Source organism: Neodiprion lecontei, chromosome 3, assembly GCF_021901455.1.
Source record: "Neodiprion lecontei isolate iyNeoLeco1 chromosome 3, iyNeoLeco1.1, whole genome shotgun sequence".
Classification (NCBI taxonomy): domain Eukaryota; kingdom Metazoa; phylum Arthropoda; class Insecta; order Hymenoptera; family Diprionidae; genus Neodiprion; species Neodiprion lecontei.
The window spans coordinates 37,169,177-37,187,796 of NC_060262.1; the positions used below are offsets into that span (position 1 = coordinate 37,169,177).

The following is an 18,620-nucleotide window of genomic DNA, read 5'->3' on the forward strand; positions in this document are numbered from 1 at the left end:
ATTTTCACCAGTAAAAATGGAGATGAAACTTTTTGTTATAACTGGGTTATGCCTCTGGAGAATTTTATAATAACGCGTTATTTCACTACTCCAGCTTACGACCACTCTTTCAAATAACAGCATTTTAATCCCAGATTTTTTCTACATTCATTTTCAACGGTGAATTTACTGAGAGGGATCAACGAACGAGAAAACATCATCAGCTGGGATTATTTATCTCGCCCGGATCAGACCGGCACCCGATCATCCGCGCGTTAAATTTAGACAAAAAACGGCCGCGGTGAAGGGTGCGAGCCATGAAAGAAAGCGGAGCGGAAATTCCTCGGTTCCCGCAGGTGAAAGAACGAGGAGCTCAGTAAAGCGTCAAGGGTCGAATCAAGATGAATGTTTCAAACTCGGCGATGGAGATTCGTCCGAGACGTTACTAATGCTCCTTGGACCTGCCTTCGGGGAGTGAGAAGGGCTGGACTAGGATCAGAGCGGCGACACTAAAGTTGCCCCAGGACTGGGTGTAATAAATCCCTCGAGATATTATGGTGGGAACCCAGATACCCAAATATGAATTCTCCCTCCCCCCCCAAAAAAAAAAAAAAAAATGAATGCCCAAATATCGGAAGCAGCGGACACTTCTCACCATGATTATTGACGATTTTCTTCCGCGATTGTTTTCACCGCAGTGAAAACACGATAATCGAATGATCGACATGTAAGGATAATTCTGTTGCGTCCGAAATTCAGAAGAGAATTAATAACGAGGCATGATAAACGATCAACGGTTGAGTGAAGTGTTTTTTTTTTTTGTTTTGTTTTACTACTTTTAAATGTCTAATGAAAAAGATCTGCAAAGCGAAAGGAAAATTCTTCACGTCTTCGATGCCAAATCCCAAAAGCTCGAGGATGAAGGCGAAATTCCAATTCCATCCGGCGAAGCTGAAGTCTAGGAATTGGAATTGCGAAGTTGTCTCAGCGGGTCTGACTGACCAAATCTGAGAACAGAGTGGCAGAAAGTTTATTCGAGTGGCCTGCCGGAACAGAATGGGATTCTTATAAGGATGACGCGATGGGGGAAATCGTCTGGCATGCCTCTCGAATCAATCGGAGCGCGATGATAAAGGGTGTGTTTCCTTTTACCGGAGAAGGTACAATTCAGACTTTGATCGGAAACACTTCATTCCACCGGACGTCTGACCTCGAGAGGAGAAATTTTCTCGCCTCCGTCTCCGTTGCTGGACCAGCAGAACCCGTTTGCCTATTGCAAATTGATAAGAAAGGTTGTCGAAGATTCTTTTCCCTATCGCTCTTGCATCGCGGGGCAAAGCCAACCGTTTTCACGGTGCGTAAAAAATATGCACGTACGTGTCTTTTCGAAATATAGCCCAATCAAAAATCCAATACTCGACGTTATAATTAATAGTTACCCTGGAACAAATTTTCCTCGGTCAAAATTACTTCGCCGTAATTCAGCGCAGTTGTTAACAGTTCAGTAGCAAATTTGATGCAGCGGGGTGATCGTATAGCTTTCTCCGGGATGAGCCAAGCGTTCACCGCGGTACCACTTAATTTACGACCATGCAATTTTGCACGTGCGCAATAAACATCCTTCAATGAACTCGTTACACGATTTTGCGGAGATCCTGCGGTAGCATCAATAAATCTTTGTATTTCACGTTTTCCTTTTACGTCTGTCACTACCAAAGTTTATGCCAGGCAAGATCATCTTTTTTTTTTTTTTTTATTTATTTTTCTTTCTACTCTTCTAATCAAAACAACACTCGAGCCTTGAATTCGTAATCTGATTGTATATTCGAAGGCGCTATCCAACGATCTGAAAAGATGACGACTCGGCAGCTGTCGTATTTAATTGTAAAAATTGATTTTCACCGCGTTTTCCTTGCTGTTTTCCAAAAAAATAATGACATCGAAATTAACCAGTCTTCGCAAAGTATTCAATTAGGTCAAAAGGATCAGCTGCTTGATTTTCCGTACGCGATGTTGCTCAGCCATTCCATCACATACAGAATGCCGTCACAAAGGCACTCGTAACTCATTCTTCAGAGCAGGGTCAAGTCCGTACAGGAAATAAAAACAGTCGACCGTAAAATAAATCAGTCGTTCGTGTCCAACCTGAATATCGTAGGTTAGAAATAAAAGCACAGCTGAATAAGTAAGATACGATCGGAAAGAAACAGCACCTCGAGTTTCGCGCGGTCTCGCTGGATATAAATGGACATGCAAATAGGAGGCATCTTCTCGGTAAATCGTGAGACATCAGGCGTGGAAACTCGGGTGACAGGATCGCTGCATAAAGCATAGAGATATGGAGTGACACTGGCAAGCACGTGTTTGATCACGATAGCCGCGTGTCTGGCGAAGGGTTGATAAAAACTGTGAAGGGGTTGATGGAATGAATCTTGCGGTACCAATCAAAGGCTGACTATTGACGATTCCACAAACTTGCCTCAGGATGTTGAATCAACGCATTTTACTGTCTTGGACTTATGGCAAAACTAGGATCGACACGAAGTTGTCGGCTTGTGAAAGGGAATCTTAACTCGCGAAGGGTTGAGGATGGAACATCAGCGTCCGCCATTCGCGTCGGGGGAAAATTGGTATTTTATCGATCACAAGCCGGTCGACTCGAATCTCATAATTGATTGCGCGTTGTAATCAAGTCAACAGTGATACGTCATGCGAGACAGGCTGGGGGTAAATCATGACAGAGAAAAAGAGATTCGTCAACGATTCGTGTACCGCGGGGTTGTCCTTAGCAACGCGGTTGTCAGGGTAAACAACAGGAAGCACCGACCGCAGGGAATCCTGGGAGAAAATTCAACCTGATGCTCGGCCCTCACCGCGGGAAGAACCACATATACATTATTTATTTAACCGTACGTGCAATTTGGTATTCAAATTTTCTACTGATAAACTATCTTCTGTTTCAATATCACATCGACGAAAAAAGCAAACACATCTTACTTCTGAAAGAGAATATCATAGAGTTCAGCTTTACAATCGTCGCTTGCTAATTACGCGAAGCTTTTTACTTTCACGCAGATCGAACAAAGTCATCGTCGAAATGGCGATGGCTTTAGAAGACCGAGATGTCGTCGTCACAATTCCCCCATCCTGACTTCCGCCCGAGGGACAAAACGTACTTACGTCGCCTTGGAATTTTTACGATCGACATAAAACATTCTATTTTCGGGGTTAATTTAAATTGCGCATTCCTAATAAATCACGGCACTAATTTCGCAGGAAAATTAGAAACACCGCGTATATATCGCGTCGTAAATCTGATATCATTGATCATCGGCGGTGGTTGTTTCAATAATTTTCACTGATCAACTTCCGGCCCCAAGTCCGAAGCCTTTGCCTCAGGAGGTTCGACGTCCGTGATGAACGGCTTAGTTAGATGAGGGTTAATTATACTGGTGATTACGTTACGCCGGGCCAGAATTAATTAATGATTAAATGCTCCCAATGCTGACCGGGTCAATGCTTCGAATACATACCCGTGGTATATGCACTGTACATACAGGGGGGGGAAATATTAGTTGACCGTTTGTGTTTGCAATCAGGGTTCCTGGGGAGAGAGAGATGATGTTTAGAGTTCTAATAACTCAATTTCATCGCCGGAATTATTGCGACAGAGTATAACAATGTGATTATCTGTATTAAACGGCCGCGCGTTACATCGCCGATACGATTGCTCCACAAATCTGGCCTCCAGTTTACCTCGTTAAAATTGGCGCTCGAACAGAGATTCGATTCGATTTCAAAACAGGAGGCTGGGAAAACGCAGCCGTTGCGTCTCTGCGCGTATTTTGGAAGCCTCGAGCGATGAGGCGGCGGGTTTGGTACAGAAACGCTAACCGAGGGGTGGCAAAGATAACAAGAGCAGCGGTGGTGAAAAAGGGGCTTTCGATGCTGCAACCATAGTCGGCGGACTAAAATTAGCCAACCAATTTTGGTGATTCCATCTAGCGGGTACAGGCTAGCCGTTTCGAATCCTGGAAACAGGGAGCAGTCCGCAGCTCGGGGAAAAAGCCGGCATCCCGTTTCCGGTATGAGGGACGTCGCAAACACTCCCGGAGTCCGCCATCGCGACCTGTAACCGAGCGCCATTCGCCGTTCCGAAACTGAGTTTATCTCGTACTGCGGTTTGGATCCAATCACTGCTCTCTGGCTCACGCATCTGCAAATGTCACAAAACCGCAACCGCGAATGCCGACGAGAACGCTGGCGAACCGATTGCGGTGAGCTGGAGACCATTAGCGCAAATAAGTTGGACGGTTTTCGCCCTGCAGCCGCTTTTTGCCTTCCGGTCTATACTCGCGATGTTTATCGCAGCCCCCGTAATACGGAAACTTTTTCAGCTCCGATTTTCTACCTCCGATCACTGCCCAAAGGTAGGACATGTGTCTGGGTGTGGGTGTTAAGTAACAAGCACGTTTCACCGACCAAACGTTTTTCATCTCAAACGAGATACGAAACAAACTTTTGATCAGACGTCGTTTTTAGTTTTTTTTTTGAAAAAACCACGAGAAATTTTATACTCTCAGTCTTAAATCTACATCCTTATGTTACGTGGATGATTTCCGTCTTACTCGAGTACTTAAAGCTGATTGCCTCGAGGCCATTAGCCCAGCCGGTTCCTGACTATTTAGCTTCACGTCGAGAAAGCTTTTATTCTACGTCATTAATCTTCCCGCGGATTAATGCTGTGAACACCATAGGGTCTCCGGAGTTTTCAAGACGCTGCTCGAATCATTATTTACTTGTTTGCCGAGGTGTCTAGTTTTGAGAAAGAACTACACAGAAACCGATCAACTCCGTCAGCATCTTTCGATCACGGTTTAAAAGCGACGGTCCGGTTTCACTCGACTTATTCTTGACCCTCTTTCGCGCAAAGATTCGATTCCGAAAGGGAGAAGCGGGCAGAAATTCGCGAATAAGCGTCAATTTGATTACAGGTATTTCACAGAACCGGAGCCTCAATACGAAGAATCCCGAAGTTGAGTTGAGACCCAGGCGGATATTGAGCTTAGCTGCTTGAGTATCAGACTGTTCACAGCTGGTGAACAATCACTAATGCTCATAAATATTCTGGTCTTCAGTGCGGAACAAATCGAGTCCCTTTTCATTTAATTTTGCACAGAATTCAGGAAGATATCGTCGTGGAGGATTTTCAGGTGACTGAGACCGAGAGAAATCCGTTGAACCAATTTCCAAGGAACCTCTTTTTCGGAGACTTTCTTATTCCGTCTTGGGAAACGGTGAACAATGCATCGGGTTCCGAAGCCCCGCGTATCGCAGACTTCAAAAACTAATATTTCACTTTTATTTAGCCTCTCCCAAGTTCTCGAGAGCAGGCGCAGACGTGTGTGTCATCATCTTCAAACTTTCTTCGATATTCTCCTAATATTTTTCAAGGAGCTTCTGTTTGTCGTTGGTGCGACAGTGAAAGGCGTGCACACATCCACTATATCTCAGGATAACGTTATTCTTTATTTTTCGTCTACACTTTCCTGTTCACACTAAATTCGATCACATTCCTATCCCTGCATCCGTATCGCACACATGTACGAAGAATTCGGTTTTTTAGTGAAACTTTTTAAGCTTCGAGCGTAATTCTTCGGTCACTAAATGGATTGCAACAGCCCTGACGTAGATATTTTCTAATCGATTGAACCAGCCAGCCATTCAGCTGGTTAAACATCCCGGTTTCGTCGTGCAGGCAGCTGAAGCTCAATTGACAGAAATGTCGATAATATTCAAAGACAACTTTCCCCGCCCCTTCCATTCAGTTGGGAGATAACTCTCCCTCCCTCTTTCTCTCTCTATTTCTCTCTCGCTCGGACACGTTGGGCAAACATCAACGCGAGTATAACACACCTCGAATCTAACCACACGCCTGTTTTTCCTCCCACGCCCAGACAAATATTCGCGGTAATCCCTGTGATGCAGAAATTATGCATTAATTTATTGACACCGAACTGCCAGGCAACTACTCAAAATAAACCGGATCGCCAACATCGTTTTAGGCAGAATGATTCCATCAGTCGCAGAGCTGTTGTAACATCTACAGTACACGTCAGCTCGAATTCAAACACCGCGTCGACTGTGAGGAAATGGGAATAAAATTATCGTTTCATTTTCACCGAGAAATAATTCGCCCAGAGGTGGTGCAAAAACATTGCAGAAAAAATTATTTTTACTTATTTTGCACCAGGGACCGCTGAAAGATCGACGTCTATGGACCTTGATTTCACCCCCAACTTCGTTTCCGGGTATAGCCACGAACTCGCGTCAATCATTTTCAAATTTTCTGGGTCAGAGATTTTACTCGCATCAGTGCGACTGGCCGATTTCACGATGGGGGTGTCGAGCTAAAAGACTCTACGTGTGAAAATAGATACGTGAAGTGCTCACGCTGGTTTGTTGATACATTTTAGGCTACAATTTGTACTCAGTAGTTTCTAAAATTGACAAATATTTTACTACTTATACAAGCGCGATGGATTCTTAATAATCCGATGTTTAATGATTATTTGAATTCAGTGAAAAAATCAATGAAAAAAATATATCAAATGCATAACTCGTGATGTGTTTGCTGCGGATAATTGATGTTAACTAGATTTCACTTTGGTTCTAACTGGTTCTAGATTTTTTTTTTTTCACAAGTGGCACGCAGGCCTTGCTTACATATACAAAGAGGCACAAGAGCGGATAGTTCTGAATTCTATTGGTTCGTCCCTTTCTAGGGGAGAGACACTTGTCTTCGTTCACACGAAGAGTCTTTGGCCTTCGACTTAACGTTCGCGGCATTGACTCGGATAGCTTACAATTAGCGAAGACTGCGGAGGCTTCTTTCTCTAAACGTCGTAACTTGACAATACATGGTTCGATGCTCTTTCTCAATTTCCTCGTTGCCTATGCCACTCGGGACTTCGAAACCTGAAGCCCTCGGACCCTCCAGGGATAAGCGTGTTTCACCGAAAGCTTCGCGATGGCGTCAGTTTCGGATTGTCTGTCCTTCAACGCTGCTTTGGGAGACGCAGAGGTTTTACCGAGAAAATTTCGTCCAAGAGTTTGTTCCGTAGTTATAACTGTGCGAACGGCGTAGAGACGTCAGCGACAGTTTATCCCTCGGATATTCGAGCCTCAAAGTTTCTCTTGCTAAAGTTCTTGGTGCACTGTAAATTTTCAACCCGCCATCTCTCTGCACGGTGTCAATATTTACCCGCCATCAAGCCGTGGGCAGCTATTAATTAGTTGTTAACTATTGATTATCAGAAAATTTGCAGAGTATAAACTCGCACCTGCTGCTACAGTCATTATTGTACGCGAAGAAAAGCGGGTGAAAAGTTAGAAAATTCCAAAGCAAAAACTTGACGAACAGACATTTCATCAAGTATGCTCTTTGTCACAGGGATTCTCTGATCCACGGACAAACTTCCAAGAGTACGAGTGGGAAGAAAAGATTGTCCGGAAGGTAAAAAGGGTGTCCAATAAATGTGGGGAGAAATTTTTAACGAAGCAGAAAATGAAAACTGGAGATTTATTTCCGAACGGTAGGACAGATTCTGCTGATCGTGAACCGTGTTAAATTACCAAACCAAACTCGTGAAGAGAGTGAGCTTTGTGCTTTTGCGGTGTCACGGAAAATTTTCGGTTGGTCAAGGAATTATCATTCACTTGCAGGGCAACCGCGTACCTATATTTTCGGTATAATCCGGGTTCAAATCCGAATAAATTTATCGCGTACCTTCCTCCTTTTTCCACGGTATGATTAAGGACGACGCAAGCTTAATTCGTAACAATTTATAAGAGAAGTAGCGGTAATCCCTCCTGGTAACAGAAGCTACTAATTACGTGTGCCTGTCGCATATATATTGGATGAGGTTCGGTTGGTGCGGCCACAAAACACATGCTGTGTATGGTAGCGGTGTTTGCTCATTGTTAGGGTGACCACATGTAATGCGAAAGCTGTATTTACCAGATGTCGCAATACAGAGCGTCGTAGCTTTGTGCCGTCATTGGAGGTGCCGGCGATGCTCGCCAACGCGAGTGACTAGTCCTGCACTCTGCGGAGGTGCGCTGTGCAAGCTCGGAGCTTTCGGTGCGACAAACAGACCAAACAGAGCGATTCGCAAGCCTCGGGATTATCATTTGTTAACGAAACTCATACCTGCCGTCCTCGGAAGTCAAACTGTTACATCAAAAGCGGTTGGCGGAGTTCCAGGTGACTCGAGGAACTCGCGGTAAAGTCTACCGCCCCTTTGACTCAAGCCTTCTCCCGGCTCCGCACCACCTCTTGTTGTGTCTCATAAATAAATTATCCTCGCCCACCCACCGATTTCCACTACACACTCGTTCTCCGTGTTTATATCGCAGGGTATTCTCAACTCGGTCTCAGACGGTCGTTTCGCGGGAGAAAAATAATTCTCCTCCTGCTCTCGTATGAATTGAACAGTACGACGGGTCTCATTACCTACCAGTCACTCCAGCCCCGCGAGCAGAACCAGTTCGATGCATGTAATGGAAATATCGAGCCTGATCCATTGATGGATACGTTTTTTATTCAAGGACTGGCACTCGAGCTTCGAAATCTTGAGAATCGAACCACTACAAGAATGTAAATAACGCAATATTGCCTGCTCGTTTTTCAATTCTTGAGAAATGAGCAATCCGTCAAGCTCCCGTCTTGGAGTCGAGATTCTTGAGATATTGGGCAAAATAGGATCACGATGAAAGTCGCCAATTCCATATTACCGAAGACTCTTCTAGCAGATTCGAGAATTCCTAGTTTTCAAAGTTTATCAAGAAATCGCTTAAGAACCAATCGACTGACGTACCGTATTCGCAAAGAGTTGGTGAAAGGCCACCTTCGGAAATACAATCTTACCGCACAAGCAGACTCGCTCTAAAGCTCGGACATTGTGAAAATGTCATATAAACTTATTTCTATGTGAAATTAAATACTGCCTGATTACAGATTACCGAGAAATTGCGATCGTTGTTTGAGGAATAATAAGATCGTTTCTTCAACACATCGTATAACCTAATCCAACCAGATCTAATTCGACCCCGTATTGTTTGCGCAAAGATTGAATCCGTGGTACAGATCCACCCCAGCATTTTCCCATGTGTTAAGGAATTTAATTTCCTTCGAGGGTATAATGTCACTGGGGCTTTAGGAAGACTAATGTTTTGAGTAACTGTAAGTCCGTGATTTCGAAACGAAGCGTTATCCAAAGAGTCGTCGCTGCCCTGGGCATTGAACGGCATTGAAAAGCTCTGGAACGAGGCTTGCGAGTCTATTTTACTCTGGGATAAAGAGACTTTGAGACTGGCGTTCTCGCCTTTGATGCCAAACCAGAGAGGTCCGGCCACCCACTTGATCACTTCCGGCTGAGTCTGTACGGACCGGTGGTTTTTTCCCTTTATATATACGAATCTGCGAGAGTCGATATAAAAAAAAACTAATAAAGACGTCCCGCCGACGTATCGAACGTGCTTTTCAATCAAACCAGCGCATCTAGCGCTTCGATTTCGCTATTTTTCACCCTCAAATATACCGAGAGAAAGAGAACGGAAGACAGAGAAACACCTGCTGCTGCCTCCCACACGTACGACTCCCGGCTTTGCCTTATTCTAATTTTATCCCCTCGACTTTTCGTTCAGATCGAACGGACGACGAACGCGACTTTCAATTTAACTCCGCGATTATACGCCGAAATTTCTCCTTTCGCTTTGCTATAGATTCTTCGCACAATAAAGTTTTTCGTTCAGATTGTAAGTGACAGTTTGATTTGTCGGTTTTGGACTCGATGCTTAATCCCTGCAGCGATAATTAGGGCAGCTTTTTGCTACGCTGTTGCTCTCCTCTCACTTTCGTTAATGGGAATTCCACTCACCGGCTCGCTCTTTTACCGCAGATAGTAAATTCAGACTCCCTTCTACAGGTTTGTGTGCTCACGGCAAATAAGCAGAGAAAAATTGGATACCCTCAGCCAGCCGAGCCCGCAGCTTTTCGTTTGTATGAAAATATTTGGTGAATGTGTTTTTCGTATCAATTTACGGTGATAAATTTCCCCGAAGAACTGTCGAAATACTTGGTTGATCTTCAGGTCGATCCCAGCTCTATATCGCTCGGCATTTCGAGCATACGCGAGTTGATTACGTACTACACGCATGGCTTCGCGCTGTTAAATTCAGGGTCACAACGAAATTTCGCATTTGAATTCCTCAAAATTCTAAGGTTTCTCGGAGCAGATCTCAATTTTCTCTACACGTGGTATCTGTTTCAGCCCACGGTAATTTGATCAAAAGTCTAGATGCAGACATTTTTTATTCAGCCGTTATTACCGTGAAATACTTTCGGTAAAAAGACTTGGAGTATGCTCCTAAATAACAAATACTTAATATCAATCACACGGTACTCGAGCAGAAAAATTAGCATCAATTAACCGAGTTCAGCAGCGGAATTTTCACAATGGAAAGATAATAATGAGAGAAAACAATTGAACAAATCAAATCTAATAAATGAGTGAAAGCTGGCTGGAGAATCTGAATAAAACTGCCAGAAATGAACCTCGCCTTCTCTCTGCCTCGATTTTTATTTTCTCTCTTCTTTATATTTAGGATAAATTGACTCATTTGCAATTATGAATAAGGGTTCAATCATCCGGAACGTTCGAGGCTCGCGAGAAAAAAAAAAATTGCCTCGTGAAAAATCGATTTTGCGAGAAAAAGGAAATGAGAATAATAACGATACCAATTATTTTCCAGAGAGCTTTGAACGTCGGATATAAGCAACGAATCCCGCATCTTCTTCAGACATACGTTCCGTATATCTCGCGAAACAGACCAGTGCATACGTTCACGGTTCCATGTTTAGAGTATCGGATACGGCTTGACACGGAAAATCGATCGATGACGTCAAGAAAGCCCGCCGCGAATATATGAAGCGAATATTCGCTGTATGTACCGTGCGTCTTTCTTCCTTTAAACTTTCCTCCCTCAAACAAAACCGTGAGACCCGGCTGTATCTTTCTCTCCGTCCTCCTCGTCCCTCTCCTAAAATCTCACCTCTTCTTTCTTTACAACCCGAAGTCTGGATTCCGTAACTCCTAAGGTTTAGGTAGACGCCTCTCTCAGGCATGGAACGACTCCGAAGAATACATTCGACCCTTCACTCAACAGCCGGATTCTTCTTCGCTAAGGCTTGAAAAGACCCGTGGAATATTTCCCTCCGCGAACTTCCTCTCTGCATGTGCGTATTGATGGAAGACGTGGAAGGGGCGGCGTCTCTTCCTCTTCAAACAAATTCGCAAAATCAGATTTCATACCATTTATTCTCTCTCCCTGCGCGCCACGTTCCTCATTTCCCTCGTGCGCTCACATTTTCCAAATCAACCAAACACTGATTTCGAGATCAACGAAATTGGTATTACACATTATCATGCCAACAGGATCTTCTTGAACTTGTACACTCGGTGCGAAAATTCTTGACGACGGTTCAGAAAAGCGTGCAGTTTTATTTCCAACGTACAAGTTTCACGAGTCAACGAGAAGGACGATTTTTGCAAAAAGTATCTACGATCCTGACAACGTGTACCCGAAATGTCAGTTAACTTTTGCCAATTGCTTGTGAATTTTTCCATGCGATTTGATTATGCACTCGGCACTGTTATCGCTGACAATAAGAGACTCACGCTCTCCGATATAACCAGATCAAACGTTGACGGTAGCGGCGTGAAATTCTATGTTTATAATACGGGTATAAAACGTGACCGAATTGTCGAGTTCATCTGCTTGCAGCACAAAGTGAGACTGCAGAGTTATCCACGGATACTTCGACAGAATTCAGCGTCCACGATGCGTGCAATCTCATTTGCAGAATGCATATCAGCGGATAGCCCGGACGGATGAGCACAAATTTCAAACGTGTCGAAATTAATCGAAATGCATACCGCGGGCGATAGAGGAACGCAACGAATCGAGATATGCGATTCGACGTGGTCCGGGATGCTCGCATCGGCGGAAGTGACAACGCTGTTCCCGAATCCCGTAGGACGAGTCGGGTTGTTCCCAGTTAGCCACGGAGAGAGTTCCCTTTGGTGTTGGCTAGTTGGAAACTGGATTACTCCGGTGGTCGGAGTTGAAAATGTATTTTAGGAAAGTTTCTATACAGTCGCATTGCACAATTGAAAAGCACCTGCGGGCCTCGAGCGGCGGGACAGTCGAGCTTTCGAGTCGACTTCTTATATAATCGCGGTCTGAAACTCGAGCGTCCGGCTCCGGTGGTATCGTCTCATTGAATAATTGCTTTCCGAAGAGAAGAAGCCTCGAGTTTTGCACTCGAAAGAAAGAAAGAGGAATTTAAATATTGAAAGGATTATTCGAATTCGCGGTAAAACGTTATGCCTGTAATAAGAAGCACTCGGTTGGAGAGCTTTCACCTCCCGAAGTGGTTCACCAACAAGTTTTAATTTAGCCGATGGTCGATTACAGGACACCCTTAAATCCTCACTGATTCGTATACGGATAACCGTGCAATCTGTGCGGGTTCTTTGAGCGAAGCTTGAAACGCAATCAAATTGACTGACTGAACGTGCGAAGAAGGAATCAATAAAGCTTAATTATATAAACAATACCGCGGGTATTTCATTTGCGAAAAATATTGCTGTTGCTGGCTCAGTTTTGTAGCGAAAGCCTTTTGTTACCTTCACTTCTCTTTAAACTATAAATTTCATTCAAATTACATGCAAATTTTTCTGGACTAGCGAAATAAGACGACTACTAGTTTCGACGAGAGGCGGTTTTTGCAATTTAAATTTAATACTTGAAATATACCTCGTGAATTTAATATCTAGAAAAATAGAATGATGACACGCAGTGCATGGAAATGCATTTGGATTAGTCGATGACTCATCATTTTTAAATCCGATTACACGTCTTTTCTGCTACTTTCGTTCAACGTTCATCTCAATTCCGACATTCTCCGATTGACTGTGAGCAATGATTTTGGTAAACGGACGTAAAGCGTAGAGCTTAAAAACGGATCAAGGCGTTTGTTTGCTCTTCCGGTCTTTGAAAAACAATCCGGCAAAGCCAGTTTTGTGATTTGGTAATTTACGAAGGTGGGTTTCGGGAGATGAGGAGCGGAGATTATACGTGCTGTCGAAAGACGGGCGAGCGATTACGTATAGAAAACAAAAACACACGATTCTCGTCTGGCACGTTTCCGTCGTCTTTTTAGTAAGACGAATTGATGACACGTGTGCAACGGGAGACGCTTTCACTTGTACGAGTCGTTTCGGAAGAGCTTTCGAGGCCTGGCCGGCAATAACAGCCTTACTTTTTCAGTCCCGCGTGGAGGAGCGAACGTGTCGGGCATGTGGGCCGTGGGTAGAAATAGACCTAACCTACTCGAATTTCGATTCAATTTCAACTACGTGCCCCGCTCCAAAATCCACGAATCGTATATTTTTCATTCAAGAAGAGAATTCAAGCAACGCTGCATCAGCGATAGTCTTTATGATCGCGACACGCAAACGCAAAGTGCTGGTTCAAATTGTACGCGATTTACACAAGTGTGTAAAGAGACTCGCTCAAAGAGACGACTGACTGCGGATTTGCTTCAGCGAGCGAGCTGCCGCCGTTGCTGTTGCTTGAGAAATAAAATACGGCCAAATTTTATCCAACATATTTTAATTGCGAGCGTATAATAACTCAAAGCTTCATGACTGCAAGGCTCGTGAATGTTAGAGGTCAAATTCTTGTTACCGGGGAAAATTTTACCCTGATTTATGACTCGTTCGGCGAGAAATGTTACACGCAAATGGTAAACGGAATCACCGACCCGGTAGCGTGCAGGTACATATCGAAATTAACGGCGGTGTGCACTCCCCGCCTGTAATTAAGGCCTGCCTTAATTAGCAAGGAAGCTCCTGAAACGCGTGGGTACGAGTCACCCTGTCACATCATCGGCAATGATCCCCATTCCGCGGATTCGGTGTAGATACTCGTAATATTTATGTAAGCTAACAGCTAGAACTGACAACGAGCTTTCAAGTTCGATCAACTTCTTCGGGCGTAGACCCTCTTCAATTATCTCCGCATTTGAATAAGCATTTTCGCACTTATCACTGTCAATTTCAGTCGTTATTTATTCATCTTTCAGCCGCTTGTTATATGCATATATATATATATATATATATATATACGCTGCGCACCCTGAGCGTAGAAACACCGACAGAATTTTTCAAATATCTCTCTCGCCATACGGCAGCGCTGCGACTCTTGGCAACAAAAAAAAAGCAAAAACAGAAGAAGAAATTCACGCTGAAATCCAGAAATAAAACGTGCCGGCACACGCGGACTTTAGTCAAATCAAGTTCTGGAGACGGTTTCAAGTCAAATTCATGGTCATGATTTATTCCCGAGCTTCAAGTCGTATACTTTACGCTTCATCTCGGGACAAAAAATCGTCAGGTTTTAAAATGATTTAATAGAAAACGCTGGATTTACATCATAATTAAACTTCTATTCTTCGTAAATCCAATAGCACTGATCTCATTACAGTTTTGACCTATGAAAAGCTTTCACGAGATAATATATTGACTGCAGTAATTGATCGTCGATTGCAGGGCGTTAACTTGCAGCAAATAAACTGCAAATTTATGACACATGCAAAAATGTCTGAAAACAATAATCGCAATTTAAGTCCTTGAAATTGCAAGGGCCTTGCAAGATTCCCTCAACGGAATAATTAAAATGACATTTGCAAAAGAAGAACGAGAAGAGATACAGATGTTATAAAAGTTAGAAGGACCTGAGACTGACGTGAGGGAATCCAAGTTAAAGAAAAGTAAAAAGGAATACGATAAAAATTCATCATATACAAGGAAAATATTTTTGAGTAAACTTATTACGAGAACGGAGCGTCTCCCTCTCCGAGTATGATTTAAAAGTACCGCGTGTATAAGAGGGTGAATATAGGTATATAATCTAATGGACTGTGCGATCCAATCTCTTCTTCGTAACCACGGCTGATTGAATTTTTCCAGTTAATCGGGGGCAATTTAAAAAGGTCAAGTGAATGCGATTTTAAAGCAGTCGCTTTGTCCGACTGACTGGCACTCGGACAAATCGATCCTAGGACATATCTAGAGGCTAAGAATCGCCCTTAATTCCGACGTTTCATCGTCTGCGTGTGTAATTCCTGACGGAGAAAGATAATTTGTGCGATAATCGCGTAATAACAACGTGTTGCGTACTCCGCTTTCATATTACAACATTCTTTTCCTTTCAATTAATTCTTTTTTCTTATCGATCGCAGCGTATTGAAAATAATCCGATAAAGTTTCTCAATTATCGAGAGGGACGAGGAGGCGGCGACGTCTTCGTTTCGACGGTTTCGACTCAACGAGTGCAGGACAAACCGATAATAAACGAGAGGTGGTTGGAAGGAGGGAGGTATAAGGACGAAGGACCGAGAGGGTTGCGGGTCGAGAGTCAAAAGACCCGTCAAGTTTTCCCGGAACCCTTCCGAGAGACTGCCTTAATTTAACTTCTTCTCATCCTTCCTTCGGCGTCCTCCGACCGTCATCGTATACGCTCAATATTAAATTTGGCTTAAAACGAGGATCCCCGCAAACGTCTCACCGTCAACGAACAGACCGGAATTTCCCTTCGACGGATATAATGGAGAGAGTCGAGGACGAGAGGACTTGGCACCGACGCTTTTTCGGTTGAAGATGACACGGGTATTCGCTTGGAATAAATCCAATTGACGTGATTGATATAAAACTACTTAGGTACCTACCGTTTTATCCATCACCCTGGGTTCAATTTTCGCGTCAGCTCCGATTGCCGGTAAAATGGTTACCCTGACCTAGTCGTTCCTCGGTCCGGACCGAAACTCACCCCTTTTCTTCACCCTCGCAGCTTGGAGAGCGTTATTTTTTATTTTCTGCTTCTCGCGATAAAACTTGACATTTATTTACACAAGTCCGTTCCAAAATCATGACGATTCGCTGCTCTTTACCATTTATCACCAAAGCGTCGTGAGTTTATTTCGAACTGTATTTTCTACCGATTATTCCCCTTTTCTCTCTGATATCTCTGAACAAGGTACGATATCGCTCTCCGTAGTAACGAGTGGAAGAGATGCTTGACTGCAAGAAAAAACCTGCTCTTTAATCTTAAATTATAACTCTAGTTTAACCCTAATCGGGAAATCCGGCTGTTCTTTGACAGGAATCGACAATCGACTCTCTTCGGGTACATTTAGGTGAGAATAAATCGCAACGGGTTTATGAAACGGGGGCTTGGAAGCTGTGCGAAAGTTGCACGTGTGTGTGTTTAGAGTGCGAGGCGGGTAGATAAAGTAATTTTCCCGGTTTTCATTTGCCTTTCGTTGATTCGGCCGCATTTTAAATCGGAGTTACAGCTAACGAGATGTGTGTATATATTTTTTTTACGCTACCTGAAAGCTTCGTTAGACCGACGGAAGCTCGGCCGGTTTACGCGTTGACCTGAATTAATATTTCACTGGAAACAACAACGGGGCCTTAATAATTTTCAGGACTCTCACCAGGCTCGGTTATATTTGTGCTTCGCGTTGCTTTTTCAGAAATATACTTTTACACTTCGCATCCCTGACACGTCAGTGATTGTTAGAAAAAGCTCTTTCGTGAAAATTTCACCGGCACTGTACAATTTCACTCAAGACAGCTTCTGATGCAGTCTATAAATTATCGGTTTCCGCGGGAATTCAACTTACTTAAGAGAAAAATCAACGAATTAGGTATAATTAAACATCATTCCGGAGATATCGTAACTTCCGTTTGATCCTCCGACTTTCACAGTATAAGGTTAAGAACTTCGAGAGCTGTGCTTGAAACTTACTGATTAGCTCAGTGACAATTTGAACAAAGAAATAAATGAACAAAATTTTAGTTGTAGAATCCTAAAGATATTTCGTTGCAGGATTATTCATAAAACTACTTGCTCAATGAATAATCACCGAATGAAATCAGTTTCGCATCGTGGAAAATGCGTCGCGTTAAAACGATCGCGTAACCGGCGATAAAAAAAACGATCGATTTTAAATCAAGTTGGGACAGAAAGTATCCCCGAATTCATTCCATATCGGGTATGAATAACGTTCCGAAACTTCGTTGGAAACTCGGTTACACGTCCATCGATAAATGATTTTCCGGGCTTTGGGTGCTTACAAAGATTTTCCGGGAGGATTCGCGGCAGATGCCCATCAATCACGCCTCACTCCGCAAGCTTCGATGCCTGCAAGCTCAGCTGAGAATTCGGAACGAAGCCGTCCAAATTCTATGTCAATTGGCCCCTGCATGACCGGCGAAATATTTATCGCCTCTGCACAGAGACAGCCGGCGATAAAATCCCGGCCTGCTTCGGAGGAAGCTTTAATCATTGGGCCAATTGAGCCTCGCCTCGGGACGAGACGGGAACGACCGAATTCTCCTGTTATACGCAGGCAAAGTCAACGAGCTTACCGTGCTTCGCGTAAGTCGTGTAGTGCGGATGATGCCCGTGCTGGGTTCCCCCAATTTCCGTTTCCTCCTCGCCGAGGTCCATCTTCATGCGGCTACGGGATACGATCACTGGACAATTCCCTGGGGAGGAACCTGCTGCCGCCTTTCGGGATGCGTGTCTCTGCTTTTAAAACACACTTCTTTTTCGCCGGCAATTAATTTCGGCGCACACTCAACTCGTTATGCAGCAAAACCACTCCTTGCACTGTGAAAACTTTTTGAAGCTCTCTTTTTCTTTTTATTTTATCTAACCGGTAAAATTCACCGAAGTTTCGAGAAATCCTTGCGGTACTCGACGCTTTGTCATTTAGAATAAAAATTTCAATTCCCGCACGTTTTACATAAGCTTTATATTATTTTATTGTTACTTAGGCTCGATTCATGGGCAACGAATTTTGCTTTCAATTATTTCTTCCATCCACTCGGTTTACAGACGATTTTTTCAAATATTTCTTACGTATAATATCTTTTCCTTCTCTTTCACCGTGTGATTAATTATTATATTTTCAATAAATACTGGATTGTCATCGCGTGCAGCACACGGCGTTAATTATAACGATAGTTACAACCGGCCGGTATTATAGGCAACAGATATTTTATATTATACTTCGATTTATTACATCGATATATTATAACAAGTTGTAAAAATTTTAAGTCTTTATTTTTTTAATATCTCTCCCCTCGCAATGGTGCGATTTTATTTTTTTAATTTTTTATCTTTCTCGGGTGTATTTGGTTTTCTTTTTATCTCCTGTGCGATTGAAAAAATAAAAAAAAAAAACACACACACAAACACCCTCCGTTTTATCGGACGCACTTACGGTTATCGGACCGTTGAAAAGTTATTGCGGCGGTGGCGAGAAGAGGGGCGAAGGTGAGAGGGGATGAAAACTTTCTCGTCACAATTGTACAAGCTCGCTGCCGAGAAGCGGATGGTTAAAAAAACGAGACGTTTTTGGTGAACGTGTGTAACGAACGAGCTTGACGGATCAGATACAGAAAAAATGTAGAAATTGTCGCTTGTTTTAAAGAAAAGAA

The 18,620-nt window shown here is 43.4% G+C and overlaps 1 protein-coding gene across 6 annotated transcripts in view; it reads right to left on the reverse strand.

Annotated features, from left to right (window-relative positions):
- The window catches only part of LOC107223798 (KH domain-containing, RNA-binding, signal transduction-associated protein 2), a 124,813-nt gene extending 106,525 nt beyond the window's left edge, over positions 1-18,288 (reverse strand). For 5 of the 6 annotated variants that reach the window (XM_046734224.1, XM_046734223.1, XM_046734222.1 and 2 more), the window contains exon 1: positions 17,544-18,284. In XM_046734224.1, coding sequence (XP_046590180.1) covers positions 17,544-17,631 — 88 coding nt within the window. In that variant the 5' untranslated portion in view covers positions 17,632-18,284. Of the gene's footprint in view, positions 1-17,543 lie in introns of all 6 variants that reach the window. The other variant, XM_046734227.1, reaches the window with a different exon arrangement.
- Between the last annotated feature and the right edge of the window lie 332 nt (positions 18,289-18,620).